Source organism: Lepidochelys kempii, chromosome 8 (genome assembly GCF_965140265.1).
Source record: "Lepidochelys kempii isolate rLepKem1 chromosome 8, rLepKem1.hap2, whole genome shotgun sequence".
Classification (NCBI taxonomy): Eukaryota; Metazoa; Chordata; order Testudines; family Cheloniidae; genus Lepidochelys; species Lepidochelys kempii.
Window position 1 is genome coordinate 66,285,083 of NC_133263.1, and position 22,844 is coordinate 66,307,926.

The window sequence follows — 22,844 nt, forward strand, 5'->3', positions numbered from 1 at the left end:
TTGAGACTGCCTTCTCATGGCCCAGGAACACAGTTTTAGCATATTTTATTCCCTTTTTCGTTCATCACTGAAACTGCTGCATCCACAATATGCATACCCTATCTCCCTCTGGAAACCAATCCATGGTGCTAACAAAATATACTGAACTGGCCAGCAGAGGTTGCTTTATATATTGCATAGTCACATGCTCCTCCTGGAAAACTGTCATCCTCTCCACGTGCACAGCCTACAGTTAACTGTGTTCATTCCTGAACCCCTTGAATTTCATATGATAGTGCCTTGTTACTGCTATAGTACAACTATACAAGCTAACTTAGAGTAATAATGGCAGACCTTTGTATCTTCTGTTTTAATCTGCTCTGAATCCGCCATTTGGAAAGAAAATAGAATTATTTGCATCCATCTGACGAGCAGCAATTTGTGCACATGCATCAAGATCTTTCCCATTACAAATCCTGTTCTGTTTTTGTTTGTTTTTTTTAAGAGTCTGTGAGTGTGTAGAGTGCAATGTAAGACACCAGTCCTGCACTATGGTCCACTAATATGGACACCTCCACTCAGAGTCTCATTGAAGCTAATGGGACTCTGCAAGTGTGCAAGGGTTTATGCTGTTGGATCTGAATAGGATTATGGTCTACAACTGTAACATCTTAACTGTATGCATTGTCTAACTTCAGTATCATCTTTGATGTTTTAACTGAGAAACAGAAACTCTATTACAGCAAATTGTTAAATTAAAACAAAAAGTAAAGAAAACTAACTTCTGTAATTGCAGGGGATAATGTGAGATGGACTTTAATTTAACAAATATAAACCCCCTGTAGAATGTCAGAAAAAGTAATAGTGAGTTATTTCTTATTTCCTTTTTGTGGTATTCTTTTGCAAATGTTTAGATTTTTGTTATGATAGAAATAAATCAGTTGGGCCTCAATCCTGCAAACAGGCACTAAGGACCTGATTCACCCACTGAATTAATGAAAATATTCCCATTGACTTCAAAGGGCTTTGGATCCAGACTCCTGAGTTCAGTGTGACTACTCAGTGCATAAACTTAAGATAAGCACGTTTTCAGGATTGGTGCTTTATTTTATGCCTTAGTCTTCCTCACCTGCATTCTAAGCCTGTTGACCATCTTTGCTTCCATGCAAAACCCCAGAGCAGCTTTCAGTGAATTTTGAGTAGACAGCCACTTTCACATTGATGAACTGAAAATCTGGCACATCTGAAATATGATGAAAGAAGTTCCTAAGGCACCAATACATCATAAAAATAACCAAGACTGTCACTTTAGCTGTGCAGCACTTGACAGTGCATTGTAGGAACATTAATAAAATTTCTTAACTGGCTTTCTTGTAAGGATATGTGATATAAATGGTGGTAACAAGTTTTTTGAATTAATGTTGGGATAAACTTTGTAATGCCCCCTCTCCCCCCATCAACCCCTGGTTGCTCTTTTCCCCTTTGTTTTGGAATGGAATGAGATCTTTGAAGCTTTTTTGTCTTCAAGGGCAGAGCGATGTGCTGTTGATCTAGCTGGGGGGTGCCCTCATAAACAGGTCCCAGTGGCTTAAGTTGGAGGCAGCTGTTTGTGTCTCCATGTGGTACTCCTCAAGTGGACGTTTCCTCCTGCTATGGTTTGATAGTTAGATCTGTATAGGTTTTACCACTTTAGTCGTTACCACCATTGTTGATATAAGTGAAGTATAAATTCTTCTTTGACATACCTAAATAATCTCCAAGTGTGTACTGGTAAGGTTTTGGGGGTTGGTTTTGGAGGTTTGGTTTGGTTTGTTTTCCATAGGGTAGGGGAAAGATATTGGAAGATTTTCAATAAGGATATTTAATAGATTATACCAACACAATCTAAAAAATGTAGACTTTTAGTGACCTGAAGTACACCATATGCAGAATCAAATTATCTTAAAATCTCCTGATCTATTTCTTCCTAAATATTGTTGCTGCTAGGATGATCAAAAGGCAGAAAATGATATGGCAGTGAAACGGGCAGCATTACTGGAGAAACGGTTGAGAAGGGAAAGAGAGACTCTACTTCGAAAGCAGCAACTGGAAGCAGAGCTAGAACATAAGAAGGAAGAGACAAGGTAAAGCTAATTGCATATGCTAATTGCAACATAAGCAAAAATAATATACATGAGCCTTTGCTATGGCTAAAATTATAAAAATTGTAATCATAATGCAATTAGGTCATCCTTCTTTGTTTTCCGCAACAAATCCTTTTCCCACTGTGAGCCCAATACTTTATTTAAACCTTTTACCTAAATTGATTTCAGGGAGTTCTGGTACTGGCAAACTGAGTTAAAGACTAAGAGTATATTCTGTCATATCAATTCACAATTCCACTTGAATGAAAGAATAATTTTTCATATGTATTTGAGGGTAGGGTTTGAACTATACTATAAAAGTAGATAACCTTTTTATTCCCGTTATTTACATTTACAATGGGGGTGAGGAGTTTAGCTTCTCTTTTGATGTAAACTGGCAAATTTATATCAGCTGAAGATCTGGACCCATATCTTCTGATTTCCCTGACACAATTAAAAACACGTCCAAAATCTAGGGTGAAAAGAAAGACAAGCTCTCAGTAGATAAATGGAAAACTTTTTAAAAAAACATTAAATCCAAAAATTCCACAATCTGAAGTATGGTTCTAATTTTTCCAGTACAACATTCAAGTGTGTTAAGTTTTCAGCTGTTTGAAAACTGAGAATAGATCAGTTTATCTTACTTGTATATGAGAACTGGAAAATTCTGGAATAGCCATTTTTTCCCCTGTTACCAGTATTATGGTGGTTACAACTGCTAGTCTTTCCGAGGGAAAGTTTTCTACTAAAACTTTATTTCATGATTTCTTAGGCGCAAGACAGAGGAAGAACGTCAAAAGAAAGAAGATGAGAGAGCACGTAGAGAATTTATTAAGCAAGAATATATGAGACGGAAACAGCTGAAGCTCATGGAAGAAATGGATACTGTAATAAAGCCACGCCCACACTCATCCAAACAAAAAAAGCCACGTCCAAAATCTATTCATAGAGATCATATTGAATCACCCAAAACTCCAGTTAAAGGTCCACCAGGTAACAAATATCAATGTAGAAAGAGTCTGTTCATGATAAAACACCAGCTTGAATTGTGGTACTAACCAAAATGTTCATAGATTAGCCTCACGCTAAACTGATGTACAATTTTTGAAGCTGCATGTCACTGAATTGGAAAAAGTAGAATTTACAAATGGAAGTTAATGATAACAAATGTTGCTGATATATTATGCATGCATGCATATAAGAAGAAACGCAAAGGTTTGCTCGATGAATACCAGCAAAAGCACTAATGTCTGGCATGATTTTGTGTACGCTCTGTATTCTTTCCACTCACTAACCTCTTCCTTGCACCTGTAGAGCTAACAATGAGTAGAACATTTGGGAGATGTGCGATTAATAAATAAAATGGTGACTATAAGGTAAGAGTCCTTAAGCTGCTGCTTCATCATAGACAAAAACTAAAGTACATCTGAAAAGTTACCTTTATGTTCTGGTGTTCTTTTATTATGAATACTTCACCCACTCGCCTGACTTAGTGCAAGTGTACTTGTGATCCCTGTGAGAACAGTCCTATGGAAAAGTGTAGCATGTCATTAATTATTTAAGAATGTAGAATAATGATTTCAAAGAAACTATTAACAATTTACAGTTAGAGGAAAGTGCAGTGTCCTTATTTGTGTTTTTAGCAGTAAGTTTTCCACATCCTTCGCTGTCGTGCCATGTGTGCTTTGTCATGGCTGGTTGTTACCCTCCACCTTATTTCAGTGCAATTTAAAATGCTCTATAACAATCCATTCAAAATTCTAGTGGGAAATTAATTCCACTGTAGCTAGATCTGGTTTGCTGATTTTGCAACTTTAATCTAGTGCCCAGATTTCAGCTCTACATTTCACTTTAATGCTTAGCCTCAGAAAACTCCAGATTCAAGTAAGTTCCATTGTTATTGTGTCTATAAATACATGGATTAACCTTGCAACATATGCATGCAGGCATACTGTATATAGAAATAAGAACACTTATCAATTTCCTTCTGCTGGTGTTGTGTCTAATGAACAGACTCTTTGCTATTTGCCTGCTTTTTCATAAATTTTAACTTTGTTTTTATCCAGGTTCACAACTTTATCGTGTTTTTTCAGTATCTAGTCTTTCATTGGCATCACTGAACACGGGAGACAATGACAGCGTGCAATCAGGCAAGAGAACGCCAAGGTAAAGCTGCAATAACACCTTTATTTAATATAAATTGGTGTTTATCTTCAGAAAACTGGCATACGTACTAAAATGCTTAAAGAACCCAAGTTGTATATTTTGTATTCTGACAACTGATACTCTTTCCTGATCTGCAACACTGATCCTTCACACTGTCGGCTGATGAAGAACTGAATTATGTGCGTTAATTTTCACAAATGCTGCTGATTGTGCAGCTGTGAATGTGTGCAAAAGAGCACATCCACTGGATTTTTATCAGTGCTATCTCTTTAATTCACTCCTTGAGCTTTGGGCTCAACCTGTAGATTCTTTGTTCACATGCTGTCAGTTTATATGCCAAAGTACTTTTTTGCTGATTTGATAGAATTGTTGTGTTTTTTGTTTTTCTTAGTGGCTGCACAAAAGTAGCCAGGAGCTAACCAGAACTTAACTGGCATTTTTTTCACCAGCCTTGGCTGAATACCAGAATTTATTGTGAGTTAAAAGCCAGTGTGGTGTTTTCACTTGAAAATAATATTATGAAAGATTGAATTAAATAAATAGAAGTTCATACAATTACATTCAAGAAGAGAGGAGTGAAGGAAAAGGAAAGGTAGTTATTCTGAGGCTCAGATCAGACTTAACCCAACTCCATCCTGTATTTACTGCCACCATGCTTTACTTCTCAACTGTGAGCAGCCCTGTAGCTTTAATGAGCTACTGCCTCACTGTTCTTCATGCTGTGACAAAGTTCCTCCTCTGCCTTGGTGGGTCCTGTGCTTATTGGAGGATTTGCTCACCTCAGAGATTCACGGCAGCCCTCAGTGTGGCCACTTTTGCTAGTGGCTCAAACCTGCCATTCACTCAGCTAACCTCATCACTGGCCAGCAGGGGGAAAAGGAAGGAGAACAATCCCCGCAGTCTCTGCCAGTCCACCTAGTGGGTCGGGGGACAGACCAGCGACTGCTCCTGTTACCTTATCCAGGGAAAAAGGACCTGCTTAATCTGGAGCAAATATATCTGCCGTCTATCACTCTCCTGTAGCCATCTGGCCTGACCCTGTCACAATGGTTTGAGCATTGGCTAATTGCTTGTCACAGTAGTGCATAAATTCTTTTAATTAAATGTATTGTGTATTTGGCATCTCTTTAAACTATCGGTTTTATTTGAGAGGAGGTGTACTGTAACTATATTTAGCTATTCTACAGAAAAAAATAAAGCCTCGTCTACAATGGTTTTATTTACACCAGGTTAGCCACATGGATATATCTGTACTTGTGCAAAACCTTAGTGCAGATGTGCTGCACTGAAGTAACAATGACTGGAACGCATGCATCTTATTGTGGCTTCAGATGTGATTCAGAGCTTGAGTTTTCAGAATGTTGTAGAATCCAGTAAAAATTGATGAGGCATGGAATTTTCAGGATCATTGATTTTATTTTATTTTTGGTAGGAAAGGGGTGAATTGCCATAATTTTCTCCTTTTTCCTCATGTCAGAGAGTTAAAGGGGTTTTCTTTCGAGGATTTTATTGTTTGAATTTCATAAAGATATTTTGAAATCTCCCTCATGCACAGGCTGAGTAGAGTAAACGTACAGTGATATTACAAGTGAAATGAAGCTTAATTAGCTGCTAAGATTTTACCAGATGTTAATTGAATGTGCTTAGAAAGTGTTTTTAAAATCACTTTTTTTCTTAATTTCTTCAAACAAGCAAGGCTTGTTCAGGACCATATCCATGCCAAGTTTCAAACTTGACCAATTTTTGTAGTAGTCCCATTCAAAGAAATTTAGAATTTAACTGAAAAAATATAGCTGAAGGGATTTTGCTCACACTTTCCACACATAAAAATATTCACATTTGGAGCAGAGTGTCATTTCATAAAAATTCAAGGGGGACTGAGGGAGAGGATAAGGTGGTATCAGCATATAGAACATTATATGTGATTACATTATATCCTGCAAAGTCTGGGGAGGGCAAAAAGTGGAAGACCTATAGGCCTAGGAAAAGTCAGGGGAAGCAAATAAAGGTCAAGGGGGAGAACTCCCTTCCTTGCCCCATAGCAAATGACCTCCATGATTTTAAGGACAAAGCATTATTATTTCAGCCCCAATGGTTAATGTTTGTGAAAACAAAAGGTTATAATGAAAACTGTTTTGCAACCTTAACTATAGCAGTCCTTACTGGCAGCTGCTATAATAATGCCATCATCAGTAGAAATGGGAAAACAAACCTTGTACTTCTAGTTAATCATCCTGTCAAGAGCAGGCTTTCTCCCTATGGAAAATTCTCAAATGTTTGTTCAGTGTAGTTTTAAATGATTCAAGCAAAATTCAGTAAGACTGTTCTACAGCCTAATAGATTTTATTAGAACTGTTTCCTTGATATAGTCTACAATTTCATACTATTATTACTCTTTGTAATAGCTTTTGGAACACCTTAAATAATACATGCGACCGAAGGTAAATGTACAGAGTTGCTCCTCTAATTCTTCTGGTAGCATTACAGCTTTGGGCTTTTAGTCTACATTTCATATCCTGCTATCTTCTATCACAGTAAAATATTCTAAGCACAGTTGCCAACTTTCACGTGGTAAATAAGCACCCCAACTTTCACAGTAAGCCATAAATCAAGCTAATCCCATTTCAAAACAAGGCCAAAACAATCCCTAAGAACCCCAATACTCTCTGTGACTAGATCCCCGCAGCATTTAGTCCGGGACTGGGGTGGGCCTACTGTGCACTCTGACTCTCTCCCCATGCTTGCCCCCCCTTGCCGGGAGCCAATCAAAAAAGAAGAAGCAACAAGCTGCAAGCCAAACAAGCTACAAGCCAAAAACAAGCCCAATTTCTGCATTTTTTTCGTGGGTTTGGTACATCTGATTCTAAGTTTTCTTTTGATGTTAAAAGGCCATTCTGCTGAAAATAAGGGGACTTTTTCATAGATATGTTCTACTCAGTTCTGAAAGGAAAACATATTTTTGTACATTTTTAGGTCTGAGTCTGTGGAAGGATTCTTATCTCCCAGTCGTTGTGGTAGTCGCAATGGGGAAAAAGATTGGGAAAATGCATCTACAACTTCTTCAGTGGCCTCTGCTACAGAATACACAGGTCAGTGTTGGTAATGTTCTCAGGGAAATGTTTGGGTATAAAAAGGGTCTGTGTATGCAGAGTTTTGGTTCTCCTTTATTTGCAATTCCTACAACGTGACTAAGGACTCTTCCTTAAAGACTTGAAATTAATCTTCTATAATAAAGAAGCAAATGTCTAGACTGTCTAAAAATGGCGTAATTTAATATATAAAATAAAAAATATTGGTAAAATAGGAAATGTGGTATATTAAATAAACATACTAAACTACAAATTTAGGCCAAATCCCACAAACACATAAGTAATTTTATGCAGGTCCTATTAAAATTGTTTCCATAGCAAGGGAAGGAAAGAGTGTAGAAAATACAGGATCAGTCTGTAACCAAAAGCTTCAAAGAGAAAAATATAAGTGCCATAGGAGAAAAAAATCTATTCAGTAATATAAGTTTAAATATAAAAGAATTGAAGAATTGTTTGAAAGCCAACAATACACCATAGTTTACATCTTGTTTCAAAACAGACCACTCTTTAAAAACTAAAGACTTATTAAAAACTCTCAACTGCCTTACTTCTAATATTTCAGTGGCCTATGAGTCTAACAATAGTGACATCATCTTTATCCTCTTTTTCCGTGTGTGTAGCGTGTGATATTACAAAATGTCTTGCATCATTATAATAATAAAATCTGTGTTTTTGTCCATGTAATATCGCTCAGTCTGGCAAAGAATAGCTCTGAAGTATCAACAGGTATTGTAGATAAACAAGCTTTTAAGGAGGTTAATTTTGATCTATGAGGCTGTGCAGCTCTAGCTATGCTGGGAAATTTGTATGTTCTGAAAATAAACTATTTTCCTCTTCAACACTACTGCAATAACTACAGAAGAGGCCAAATTTACAATCTGGATACTGCACAGTATTTATCTACCAATCTTTGAGAGCACTTTCAACCAACTTAATCGCTTCCTCGCATCTCCTCAGGATTAAGTCTAATACAGGTACTAACACTGGACTTAGGTTGTCTCCGTTAGTTCTCTCAATAAGACCCATTGCCTAAAGGGGGGGGAGGGGTTTGTTTGGTGGGGTTTTTTTTGTTTGTTTGTTTTTTAACTTTTCAGACTTTGTTTTTAAAGCAATGTGATTTTTTTTAAGGAACTCAGGGTCTTTTGCCACATAATTTTGAATACTCTGTGGTTTATAAATCAGATTTCTTACATCTTTTCCCATTGATTCTGTTCTTCCATCCAAACAGTCAATTAGTTAGTCTGAGACAGTGAAAGTTAATCTTGACTTTAAATCATTGGTGGCCTTTAAGATTATGTTCCCTTTTATTAGTCATCATAACTATGCCTCCTTTCGAAGTGTCTTGACTCAAACAGGAAGATAAATTGCTGAATCTATTTTCCATTGCCCAATCCCTCAAAATTGTGAGGGTGAAGAGCCAAACATCTTCTAGAGGGCCTCTGATTCTTAAGCTTCACGTGGTGCTTTGATGCCATTAGGTTATATCCCCACCACAAAGAACAGTTTATTCAAAAATATACTTGATACATTTTTCATCTGGGGGAAGAGGTTTTTGGTTAAACTTTTTGCAGTAAAATTTTCTTCTAGTGAATGGCTTTTCCACAGGACTGGGTCACCAATTAGAGTCAGCAAGAGGGGGGATACCATCAACCTCTCTACAGCTCACAACCCTACACTGCACACTTGTCAGAAACCAAAGCAGAGACAGTTTCTAATCATTCCTGATGGAACAAGCCCTTCAGGCAGCCTTGAATGACTTGTCAGAATCAGCACCAAGCCTTTCTGCCTTCATTGTGGGCAAGTCGCAGTTGGGATTCCACAAGACCTCCAATCCCAGAAGGCAGGCAGGAGACCAGTAATTCTAAACACTGCAGCAACTCACTGTTCTCTGTTTCACCCTTTAAAACTAGGGGCAGAGGAAGAAATGAAAATCATCCTCCTCTTAGTTGGTCAAAGGATTTTTTTTTTAAATACAAAGTATTTGAGTAGATTATCATGTGAACAGTTTATGAGGCATATTCAAGGTAGTTCCCCTAAACTGCCCTCTGATGCTCTAATGCTGAAGGACATATCATTGAGTGATCTAGTAATATTTAAAAAAAATCTTTTTTCAGTTTTGACAGTTGTACCACATTATATTCATATATAATCCTGTGATACAGTAACAGAAGAATAGCAGTCAATCAATGTATGTGTGTAACAGGTCTGATTTCTACTTAATTCCTTTGTGGGTGCTAGGATTGTATTGTTACATACACAAAAGAAACATGGAAAAAGTGTTTCATGGTGTTCGAGACTGCTTTCTGTATAGCTTATTGAATCACTTAGCTGATTTGTCGATTCTGTTTCATAGGTCCAAAGCTCTACAAAGAACCCAGTGCAAAATCCAATAAGCATATTATTCAGAATGCTCTGGCTCATTGTTGCTTGGCTGGAAAAGTAAACGAAGGTCAGAAGAAAAAAATATTGGAGGTAAGGATATTTTCCCTCTGATGATTAAAAAAAAAAAACATTAAATCCAGCCTCCTTTGAACATTAGGGAGACGTGCCAGGGTGGAGGGAACAGTGTAAAGGAATCTTCCTCCCAAGGCTGTGTAAATGCTTTGTGGATGGCTAGAGTAGTCTCAGTGATCCTGAGCCTGTCCCCTCTATGAGTAAAGGACCAAAAGAGCAAGGGGTATTATGAAAACAATTGTATAGCCTCATGTAATTAAAGAGTATCATAATACATATGCTGAAGGTGACTGAATTAATTATATGCACAGGCAATCTTAATTCTGGCATGTGCTAACTTTTAAATGCTTGATTTAGCAACCTACCATTCTTTTCTTTTAACAGGTTTTGAAAACATTATTTTCCAAGTTTTTTTTTAAAAAGCAAACTGAAAAAAAGCAATTCCATTTTGTGGAACCTATATGGATCATCAGCAGAGTTGGGATCTTTAGATCCATAGCACAGATCTCTACTGTTTAACCTAATGGAGTAATTGGTAGTAATAGTAAACTGTTATCCTCAATGTACAATAGCCACCAGAGTGGTATGAGACACACGCTTTGCCAGTGGGTTTACAGCTGTTTGCTGAGAGCAGAGCAATGTCAAGATTTAAGAGTGCTGGGTTCAATTCCAGATTCTGGAGGTGTGTGTGCTCTAGTAGGTAAGGCCTTCTGCCCCAACCTCTCCCTCTGCTCTTCACCGCTCTTTATTCATGTCAGAATGCTTCCTTCTCCTCCATACTATCTGGGTGAAAGCAGAAGGGGCTCCAAGAGCACAGGAAAAACAGTGTCTCTGCTGGCAGTGTTGGTGCCTGGCACCATAACAGCTCCCAGCAGTACGAAGGAGCAATTGCAGAGAAGGTCATGCTCCGCTCCTGCAGCCCTAGAATGGAGCAGGCTCAGTCACTTGTCGGGGACTGCGCATGCTCAGTCTAGTCAGCATGTAGGAGCTGATTCAGATGGATCATGATCTGTGCAACTGGAATCTTTAGACCATAATGCTTACAGTCTCCAAGAAGCCTCTACTGAACGTGTGCTAACTGCAATTTTTCAGAAACTTATAGATTGGCCAAATTTGGGTGGATTTTTAGGGAATGGCAACAAGCACACCTTCAGTACTAAGGCAGCCTCCCTTGCAAATTGCAAACCCCTGCTCCCAAGTATGGAGGTGCTAGAGTTTCTTAATTAAACAGCTGTAATAATTTTTAACCTGGGCAGAAAAAAAAAAATTCCCCTTACCTCCTTCTTAGGAACAACTGCACTGTTTTTGCTTATTTATTTTTATAAAAAAATGAAAATTCTTCCTGAGGCAGACATCCAGCATGCAAAAATTTAGCTCTAATAGTTGAAGTTTGGGAAAATTGTAATTAACTGAAAACAGGGTCTTAGGGAAAGTGTTATACAACTTGAACTATAGATCAGCCTATAATGTGTTTAAAATAAAACCCCCTACAACTTAGAGTTGAGGGTTTCCTACACGTAATATAAATTTCACATTGTAAACATTTTTTTTTCTTTTTCTTTTAAAGGAAATGGAGAAATCTGATGCTAATAACTTCTTAATCCTATTCCGGGATTCTGGCTGCCAGTTCAGATCTTTGTATACATACTGCCCTGACACTGAAGAAATCAATAAGCTGACTGGGATAGGCCCCAAGTCAATCACAAAGAAAATGATAGAGGGGCTATATAAATACAACTCTGACAGGAAACAATTTAGCCACATACCTGCTAAAACTATGTCTGCCAGTGTTGATGCAATTACCATTCACAGCCATTTGTGGCAAACCAAGAGACCAGTAACTCCTAAAAAACTCTTACCTACCAAGGCATAGTGGGGAAAATATTTGTTTCAGACAATGTGATAAACTTGCACTTCATCTTTACTGCCTATAGAAAATAGGTTTCTAGTTGCCAACAAGACTTATAGAACTTGAAATTGGACAAGTTCTTTTATCATATACAACTGGAATGTAAACACAGTATTTAGGAGTACAGAAGATTGTCACTTAGGTGATACAACTACAAGTGATATTGGAAATATCTGATTCATGTGTGGAGATTTGTATGTGCTAATACAGACTATAGGGTACATTTGCTCTGTATTTTGATTAGATACATAAGCACTGAATGTTGTTCATCTGCAGTGACTGCAATTACATTTTTTACATTTCTTGCCTTATGCTTTTGTGTTTGTGCTTGTCTTGAAATTTAAATTTCTTGCTGTTTTTTCCTTCACTTTTCTTATTATTTTCAGTGTCATTGAATTTTACTTAATGAATCCCATCATGAAATACAAACAAAAAAAGTTGTCTATTATGAGGTACAGAACACTCTATGGTTATTCTAAGACATACTGGTCTTGTTCTGAAAGACCCTCATTGTATGTTCTAATCATTACTGAAAGACCCATCCCACTGAGTATTTCCAGTTCCATTTCAACTCTGTAATACTGGTTTATTTTTTTTAAATATTAAAGGAATTCTTTGAGCTGCTTAAAGGGAGGTTTCCTTCAGATTAAATTATTATTTAGCAACTAAAATATTCAGGAGAGTCACAGTATTCACTAACTAAATCTGTTTTTTTCACCTGAGTTCTACGCAATTCAGCCTTAAACAAGTTTTGTTGTGGATAGACATCTGCTATGGGTTTCAGTCTGTCCAGCTTTTTAAAAAGTAAATCACTTTTTTTACATACCCTGACAAATGACATTTTGAGAATCTCTTATCCATTTAAAATAAGTATGGCAAAGAACCTGGTTGACATTTCAATCTTTATAACAAATATAAACATTTTTGAAAAGAGCCATTGGAACATATTTCAGTATTATTTACAAAGGGCTGCATTTTGATTTCATAACAGTGTTTCTATCACTATTGTTCTTAGTGTTTTTCTTTTGTATAATTATTTTCAGTGTGGCACTGTTCTGAAAAAACTACAAACTTGAAACCTCCCCCAAATCTGTGGTTTTTTTGGCAACGTGTACAAGAGGATTAGTTGGTGGGAGGGGGGGCAAACTCATTCTCAGGAAAAGATTTGAAAGATTTATGATCCTGTTCTGTTTGTGTTGTGACAACTGTGTAAACATAAGGACAGTATTATGCTATAACTATGTAGTTCATTCTGTTTCATGGGGAGTAGAGACTAAAATTATGTACATTTCTCTCATTGAACTGCTTCGAGAGAAATAATGCCTCACTACTATGATGTACTCATTTACTTATATAAAAGATTCACAGGAATGAGATGTCCTTAAACAGTTTAGAACAGTACTTTTTTAATTATTATAAGGCCTTAGGCATAAATGCATTGGGTTGTTTATCAACATTTTCTCAAATGCTGTCAATATTTTACTATAATTTATGTTCTTATATTTATGTATATTTGTTAAAACTGTAAAAAAAAAGAAAAAACACTTTAAAATATATGTTTAAAATGTATGTGGCTCAAAACTACTTGTCGCTAGCTGATTCCTACTGTTTGCATGTATATGATCAGGATATGTAACTCTTATATTTCAAGTGTATATATATTATATAAAAAATATAGAGGGGAAAGAGGGTTTGCACATTCTGCCTGTTAGATAGCTCCTACAACTACTGTTATATGAACTTGTGTATAGTAAAAATGAGTTCAAGAAAAGTCAGTGCTGGAGTAGGGAGCGGGTGGATGGAATTAACAGATGTGGATATGGTGAATAAGTTTATAAAGGTTAATCATGGGAAGCCTTTTTCTTTCTAAAACTGACCTAGGATTTGACTGAACACTTGCAATACTCACTAGTACATGCACATCCATCTAAACAAAGTGAGTTAAAATACATGCCATAGGGATTCTTTGAATCATTTAAAATATGACTGAATATATTATGTTCATATTTGTCTACAGGTTAAAAAAATGTGTAGTGTCTAAAGGAAGAATATGAATAATGCAGTTGAAAAGTCCATTGCTCACAGTCTAAAATTTTTCTTAATACAGGAAAAGTGAAGACAGACGCTTTTTCTTTTTTAAGCCTTCAAATTTTCTAATTACAGTGTATCTTTGGTTGGGGTCATGTTTAAAAAAATAAAAAAGGAAAAAAGCTTTTCATAAAGGCCAACATTTATCACTGATCTTTTCAGAACACACTGGTGCTTTCATCAGGGGTATTATTATTATTGTTGCTATGACTGAATTTGCCAAACACTCATCTTAATTTCCAGAGCAAAACTTCAAATTCTAACAGTCATAATTGCTACTGAAACCATTTTTAAAATTTTAGTATGACTGTTTGTTTTTATTGTTTGGCTGTTTAAAGCCAAATACAGCTATTTAATTATGATTTAATGGGCACTGTTGAGAAATGTACAGTGTATTGTGTGCTTACTTGTCCACTTCTGTGGATCATTGCTTCCATATTTTTTCAAATAGTGTGCTGTAAAATATTGTCATATTGCTACTTATGTGGTACAGTGTAGTTTTTCCTTTCAGTTAAATAAAAGCATGGCACCAAAAACCATACATTTTCTCGCGCTCTCTCGTATTATGTTTAAATATAAACTGAAAGTGTGATTAATCAATTTATCTGTTCAAAGCATGCTCATCATGGTAGCTGAACACCTTACAAATTTTAGAAAAAATACATAGAGATTTCTATTTTCTCTTCATCCCCCATTTATGTTTATTTTATTTAACATGTAACTCAGTGTTCTATTATCAGAAGAAGGCTGTTAAAGAACTGGATTTAACAACTCTTTGCCTTCAAGAATGAAATGTAATCCTAATCTCTTCCAAAAGTAAATTCACAGTTGCAGGCCAGTTGCCAAAATAATTGCATCTCCCAGGCACACTAGTCCCAGTCTTATGGTTCACTTTCACTGTTCCAAAGGATTGGTCTAATTTTGGGAGGTTATCATTCAGCATAATGTGTTCATGTCAATAGCTTTGGTTCAGCCTGTGGAGGGTTTTTCAATATAAAATGAAGCCTTGTACTTGATTGCTGTTTAAAGGGGAAATGGTACAAAGGGCAGAACATGAGGTGAAGTGTTCCCGGTTATCTGTGTTGCAACACAGAAAGCCTGCTGCCTTTTGAATGAACTAAGGCTTCTTAAAAGTTGTCCGCTTTTTGTGAAATCCCTTGTACTTCCCAACTGTGGTGTATATCTTGGTCAGAAGAAGTTTCAAAAAATTAAGTTAACTTTTTCCAGATATGTAAATTAGCAATTTAAATATTTTGAGCTAACCTATGCCCATTTGATGGAATCTTGCATTTGTTTTTTAGCTTTATGGTCTTTGTTCTACATACTTTTCTGGAATCCCAGTGATCTTGGTTTTGGGGCTAGGCTGCCAAATTTACAAAATTTAGAACTCTCTGATGGATTTTTCTAGCCACATTTAGAGACTCAACTGAGGTTCCAACTCCCTCCTGTTGACCAAGATATATCATACCTCAGGTCACCTGTTCATAAAAAGCAAGAGGAAACTGCTTATGGAGCTGCTAAAAATATGAGAAGTCAGGAAATCTAATGGCTGTTACATCACTAGATAAGACATTGGAAAATAAGGCACTGGTTCAGAAAAGCACTTAAAAATGTTCTGGTCCATCACTGAATCAGGGCTGAAGTTCCTGCATGAATGTTGTAAGAAGGTACCTAAACCACCTTGATCAAGCAGTGCTTCAAGATGACAAAGCTATAAGCAGAAGAAAAGTATGATAAAACTGTAAATGCAGTAAATAAATTGTTTAACTTTGATTACAACAACTTGAAAACCAGTTGCAGGATCACATTCAAATTCTTGCATTGCAAACAAAAACAAAGATGATCTAATCTTATTCTTGGAGAAATAGACACCAGAGATATTCCAACAAAATATGCAGATAATCTGGTCATGGCAGAAAGAGCCTGCTGGTTCACCACCATAGGACAGCATCTTTTTACCAATCTAATGGACTAAAAAGTGAATTCTGCAAGAAGATAAGGAACTGGAATAAAGGGACACACACACATCCCCTTTTTCCAGATCTGAGGCCTACCACACAAAGTTAAAAGGTGATGCTTGGCCTCATTCAAACAAGACTTTAAAATAAGCAGAAGTGGTGATTATATTCCAGAAAATTCAATTCCATGGGAAGTGAAGTCACTGCTATTGAATCATCAAGACAACTGTTAAACCTACCGCCAGTGGATTCCTTGTCCAGGCTTATTAAACCCTAACATGATAATAGTGATGGCCAAATCATCTCTAGAATACTTGGATGCATTTCTGTTAGCATGTGATTTGTGGATTTTTTTTATTTACAGTGCTTGTATCCTTTTTATTCATTTATAATTTTCTTCTCTCACTACAGCAGATGAAAGTAAGGTAAATCCCCGTGATCTTGATTATAGGGCCAGGCTGCCACGTCAGGTGAAATAATGTATCTATGCTTACATACTGCATACAATAATTGTCAGCATGACTGACCATATAACCAAAGAGTCAGAAACTTCCTATCCAACACAATTACATTTTAATCACACAGCCCATGATAGACCTTTTACATTCTAAATTGAAATTTAGATTTAATCTTTGGTCTGTCGGAAATTATTTCTATAAATATGCACTATAAAAACCTTTCTTCAGGGACCATTATCTTTACAAAAAAGAGCAAAATCACCTCTGCATGATGGTCCTGGAAAATCATAAGAGATATTTTGGTTCCTTGGCCTGAGGCGTCTACTCATTCTTCAAGATAGCACACTCCACTCTCTAAACACAACAGTGAGGTAAAAAAGCCTACTGAGTACAAACCCAGGAAATTCATTTTATACAAAGGAATAATCTGTGGAGGAGATAAATGGGCCCTGGGATATTTTTGTTCTCCACCATATCTGCAAATCTGGGGGACAAATTGTTAGCTAACTACCAGCAGACAGTCTGTCAATGACTTTCAAAGAATTGAAAAACAATTTTTATTTCTCATGACTGAAATTTTAATTTTATAACTTAGAATTCAGAGAACATTCCCACATAAAAACATGAATTCTAAAATAGGCAAATTTTTATTTGATCTATTTAATGGTCTTAAATCAGGTCAAATGGATGCTCATTCATATATTTCAACATGTTTCATAGGAATTCTAATTCCACCATGAAACTCTACTAATACAATTTGGATAGTTCTTGAAGCCTGAGAACATAAAAAATGAAGACAATTAAACACTATAAAGTTATTTTAATAAGAACATCACTGTTCCCAAAAGTTTGAAGTCAATTTTTTTTCTTTTAAATTGGCAAAACTACTGTAAATACCTGAATTTCATAGATGTTGAACACCCTGAAAATCTCATTGGCTATAAAGGGCAAATGGGATGCTTGGTAGCTCTCAGAGTGTACTTACACTGTTAAAATTTCTTACTCTCCTCACAATTTGATTAAATACAGAGAGATTCTATGAGCCTCATTCTTAGCTCCACTCAAGTACCCAGGAAGCCATCTTAACTGGCCTCCTAAATAGTCCCTTTAGGTGGGGGATGTTGCTTTTTGTGGCCTGAACAGTTAGCCAGCAGTTACACAATATTCAGAATCCTATGGGTTGTTTCTGTTAGGAGGAGAAATTGATTAATACAAAAGATATTTCTTTGATGCAGTCCTACTCCTAGAAACACTTCCATCAAACAATGCCCAGCAAAACCCTTCTTCCCCCATAGTTCAGTTTCTCACCAGCCTTGCATGAGGCATGTGTGTTGGGGGATGGCAATTATTTTTTCAGCTATCCTACTCCAAAAAGGCGCTTAACTGCTTCTTGCATTTATCCTGTGTGAAGGGCAGCTGTCATGCGCACCAGCATCACAGAGATTTCACAGATGGCATAGCAGCTTTATGCCACCCACTAACCCCACTGCCTGCAGCAGAGGGAATTCCTGCAAGAAAGGGGCAGAATATTACGTAAATTAAGTTGTCCTGGGATAAGAGGGAAGATCCTTTTATGGATTGAGAACTGGTTAAAAGACAGGGAATAAAGGGTAGGAATAAACGGTAAATTTTCAGAATGGAGAGGGGTAACTAGTGATGTTCCCCCTAGGGTCAGTCCTAAGACCAATCCTATTCAACTTATTCATAAATGATCTGGAGAAAGGGGTAAACAGTGAGGTGGCAAAGTTTGTAGACGATACTAAACAGCTCAAGATAGTTAAGACCAAAGCAGACTGTGAAGAACTTCAAAAAGATCTCACAAAATTAAGTGATTAGGCAACAAAATAGCAAATGAAATTTAATGTGGATAAATGTAAAGTAATGCACATTGGAAAGAATAATCCCAATTATACATACAATATGATGGGGGCTAATTTAGCTTCAGCTAATCAGGAAAGAGATCTTGGAGTCGTCATGGATAGTTCTCTGAAGACGTCCACGCAGTGTGCTGCGGCAGTCAAAAAAGAGGATAGGATGTTAGGAATCATTCAAAAAGGGATAGAGAATAAGACGGTGAATATCTTAGTGCCCTTATATAAATCCATGGTACGCCCACATCTTGAATACTGCGTACAGATGTGGTCCCCACATCTCAAAAAAGATATACTGGCATTAGAAAAGGTCCATAAAAGGGCAACTAAAATGATTAGGGGTTTGGAATGGGTCCCATATGAAGAGAGATTAAAGAGGCTAGGACTTTTCAGCTTGGAAAAGAGGAGACTAAGGGGGGATATGATAGAGGTATATAAAATCATAAGTGGTGTGGAGAAAGTTAATAAGGAAAAGTTATTTACTTGTTCCCATAATATAAGAACTGGGGGCCACTAAATTAAATTAATGGACAGCAGGTTTTCTTCTTCACACAGTGCACAGTCAACCTGTGGAACTCCTTGCCTGAGGAGGTTGTGAAGGCTAGGACTATAACAGGCTTTAAATGAGAACTAGATAAATTAATGGAGGTTAAGTCCATTAAGGGCTATTAGCCAGGATTGGTAAGGAATGGTGTCCCTAGCCTTTGTTTGTCAGAGGGTGGAGATGGATGGCAAAAGAGAGATCACTTGATCATTACATGTTAGGTTCACTCCCTCCGGGGCACTTGGCATTGGCCACTGTCGGCAGACAGGATACTGGGCTGGATGGACCTTTGGTCTGACCCAGTATGGCCATTCTTACATCTCTACACCTCACTGATCCTCAGCAGACAGAATGACCCTTTTGGTTGATAGGCAGCTAAGTGTAACTTAGCGCACCACTGTGGCTCAGCTCTAAGTTATACCAGGGAGAGGACCAGCCCTGGGATCAAGGGAAACACATGGTGATTTAGAACTACCTTTATTTCCCGACCCACAGCTATGCAGAGCATATCTTGCCTGTAGATGAGGATCTAGCCCTAGCTATCTGCAGATACCTTTTTCCAATTACTGTATTATTTTTATTTAATAAAGATGTTAAAACCTTGGCCCTTGCAGAGCTATCTAGTTGTATCATCTCTGATACTAAAACAGCATTTCTTTGCCACTTTCTAGTGTTTTTGAGAGCTGAGCAAGCAGTCCTTAAAGAAGTGTGGTCATAAAGTGTGATCTTGAGATCCATAACCCCTTCCGAGTGTACTGTCAGCTTATGGTTAGTTAGCTAAGCTTTTCAAACTGTGACATTCCAAGTATCCTGCATTTTAAACAAGACTTCAAATTATCTTATTCTAAATTTGGACTTTATAGAAGTCCAACAATTTAAAGGAAACCATTCTATACCTCCACAGCTTCTCTCTCTTTTCTTATAAAGAAATCACAATTTAGTTTTTCTATAGCTAAACACAGCAATTCTAGGAAAAGATCAAAACATTACCATTGTGGAGTCAAAGCTGATGGGTAAAGTGAGGTACATGCAGACTCTTAGACCTGCTCACCTACACTTACTGATGTAAAAGGTAGTTTAAAGAGGGCTTCTCACATGTAGAGGAGCCAGAAGAAGAGGTAAGTTACAATTAGTGATGGGGCTACTTTAAACTTACACCTTCCTGCTAGAAAGAAAAGCAACTACATTCCTATCTTCTTGTGAATTACACCAGCTAAGATTCCCTCACAGTCATTGTCATTGGGCTGTGTAAGTTACATGTTGACAATAAGCGAGAATCTAAGCCCTGGTCTACACTACAGGGTTAGGTCGAATTTAGCCACGTAAAGCCGATTTTATAATGAATGCGTCTACACAAGCAACCCCATTCCACTGACCTAAAGGGCTCTTAAAATTGACTTCTGTACTCCTCCCCGGCGAGGGGAGTAGTGTTAAAATCGACTTTGCTAGGTCGAATTTGGGGTAGTGTGGATGCAAATCGATGTTACTGGCCTCCGGGAGCTATCCCAGAGCGCTCCAATGTGACCGCTCTGGCCAGTGCTTTCAACTCCGATGCACTTGCCAGGTACACAGGAAAAGCCCCAGGAACTTTTGAATTTCATTTCCTGTTTGGTCAGCGTGGTGAGCACAGCAGTACAGGTGACCATACAGTTCCCCCAGAATCGCAAATGAGCTCCAGCATGGAGCAAACAGGAGACTCTGGATCTGATTGCTGTATGGGGAGAAGAATCTGTGCAGACAGAACTCTGATCAAAAAGAAGAAATGCTAATATATATGCCAAAATCACACAGGGCATGATGGACAGAGGCTACAACAGGGACACACAGCAGTGCCGTGTGAAAGTCAAGGAGCTCAGGCAAGCCTACCAAAAGACAAAGGAGGCAAACGATTGCTCTGGATCAGAGCCCCATAAATGCTGCTTCCATGATCAGCTGCATGGCATTCGGGGGGGGGGGGGGGAGACCCACCACTACCCCACCACTGTCCATGGGCACCTGCAAGGGGGGAGTCTCACGCAACAGGGAGAAGAATTTTGTGGATGAGGAAGAGGAGGAGGAGAACGCGCAGCAGGCAAGCGGTGAATCTGTTCTCCCCGGCAGCCAGGACCTTTTCATCACCCTGGAGCCAATACCCTCCCAAGACAGGATCCCCAACCCTGAAGATGGAGAAGGCACCTCTGGTGAGTGCACATTTGTAACTACAGTACAGGGTTTAAAAGCAATAGTGTTTAATGTTTGATTTGGCTTAAAGACTTGGGATGCATTCGCGGCCAGTACAGCTACTGAAAAAGTCTGTTAACGTGTCTGGAGATGGAGCAGGAATCCTCCAGGGACATCTCCATGAAGCTTTCCTGGAGGTACTCTGAAAGCCTTTGCAGAAGGTTTCTGGGGAGGGCTGCCTTATTTCGTCCTCCATGGTAGGACACTTTACCACACCAAGCCAGTAGCAAGTAGTCTGGAATCATTGCAGCACAAAGCATGGCAGCAAATGGTCCTGGGTTTCAGTTGCATTCAAGCAACATTCAGTCTTTATCTTTCTGTGTTAGCCTCAGGAGAGTGATATCATTTGTGGTCACCTGGTTGAAATAGGAGAATTTTTGTAAGGGAACAGTAAAAGGACCCCATTCATGCTGGGCTGTTTGCACTTGGCTAAAAGGGATCATCCCATAGCCACGCGGCAGGTGGAGGGGTCATCCCATAGCCACGTGGCAACAATAAGCAATGTTCCCTTGTCCTTCTTTCCTCCCCCACCCGACCTAGGCTACCTTATCAGTTATCTCCCTTTTTAAAACATTAATAAAGAAAGAATGCATGGTTTCAAAACAATAGCGACTTTATTTCCTTTGCCAGCTGTGATGGAAGGGGAGAGGGTGGTTGGCTTACAGGGAATTAAAATCAACAAAGGGGGCGGGTTTGCATCAAGGAGAAACACACACAACTGTCACACCATAGCCTGGCCAGTCATGAAACTGGTTTTCAAAGCCTCTCTGATGCCATAAACGTCTCCCCCTTACTCGCTCAGATATTGTGGAGCACGCAGCAAGCAGCAATAACAATGGGAATATTGGTTGTGCCAAGGTCTAACCTAGTCAGCAAACTGTGCCAGCGAGCTTTTAAACATCCAAAGGCACATTCTACCACCATTCTGCACTTGCTCAGCCTATAGTTGAACAGCTCCCGACTACTGTCCAGGCTGCCTGTGTATGGCTTCATGAGCCATGGAAGCAAGGGGTAGGCTGGGTCTCCAAGGATAACTATAGGCATTTCAACAACATCCCCAACAGTAATTTTCTGGTCTGGGAAGTAAGTCCCTTCTTGCAGCTGCTCAAACAGCCCGGAGTTCCTAAAGATGCGAGTGTCATGCACCTTTCCCAGCCATCCCACGTTGATGTTGGTGAAACGTCCCTTGTGATCCACCAGTGCTTGCAGCACCATTGAGAAGTACCCCTTGTGGTTTATATACTGGTTGGCAAGATGGTCCGGTGCCAAGATAGGGATATGTGTTCCGTCTATCGGCCCACCACAGTTAGGGAAACCCTTTGCAGCAAAGCCATCCACTATGACCTGCACATTTCCCAGAGTCACTACCCTTGATAGCAGAACATCAGTGATTGGATTGGCTACTTGAATCACAGCAGTCCCCACAGTAGATTTGCCCACTCCAAATTGATTCCCGACTGACTGGTAGCAGTCAGGCATTGCAAGCTTCCACAGGGCTATTGCCACTCGCTTCTCAACTGTCAGGGCAGCTCTCATCTTGGTATTCCTGTGCTTCAGGGCAGGGGAAAGCAACTCATAGAGTTCCAGGAAAGTGGCCTTATTCATAAGAAAGTTTTGCAGTCACTGGGAATCATCCCATACCTGCAAGACTATGCGGACTCTCAGGTCTGTGCTTGTTTGCCGGGCCCAGAATCGGCATTCCATTGTATCAACCAGCCCCACTGCTGCCAAGATGTCCCAATTACCACATCCCGTGCTTTCAGGAACATCTGTGTCCATGTTCTTCTCACAATCATCCTCGTGCTGCCGTCTCTTAGCTAGGTTCTGTACATACTGCAGTACAATGCGCAAGGTGTTTACAATGCTCGCAACAGCAGCAGTGAGCTGAGCGGGCTCCATGCTTGCCATGCTATGGCGTCTGCACGGGTAACCTAAGAAAAAAGGTGCAAAATGATTGTCTGCAGTTGCTTTCACGGGGAGGGAGG

The 22,844-nt window shown here is 38.6% G+C and overlaps 1 protein-coding gene across 7 annotated transcripts in view; it reads left to right on the forward strand.

Annotated features, from left to right (window-relative positions):
- The window catches only part of CAMSAP2 (calmodulin regulated spectrin associated protein family member 2), a 171,284-nt gene extending 156,935 nt beyond the window's left edge, over positions 1–14,349 (forward strand). For 4 of the 7 annotated variants that reach the window (XM_073356781.1, XM_073356785.1, XM_073356783.1 and 1 more), the window contains 6 exons: positions 1,966–2,102; positions 2,875–3,095; positions 4,169–4,268; positions 7,242–7,357; positions 9,711–9,829; positions 11,379–14,349. In XM_073356781.1, coding sequence (XP_073212882.1) covers positions 1,966–2,102; positions 2,875–3,095; positions 4,169–4,268; positions 7,242–7,357; positions 9,711–9,829; positions 11,379–11,684 — 999 coding nt within the window. In that variant the 3' untranslated portion in view covers positions 11,685–14,349. Of the gene's footprint in view, positions 1–1,965; positions 2,103–2,874; positions 3,096–4,168; positions 4,269–7,241; positions 7,358–8,216; positions 8,332–9,710; positions 9,830–11,378 lie in introns of those variants that run through there. The other 3 variants (XM_073356782.1, XM_073356784.1, XM_073356786.1) reach the window with 2 other exon arrangements.
- Positions 14,350–22,844: the final 8,495 nt, after the last annotated feature.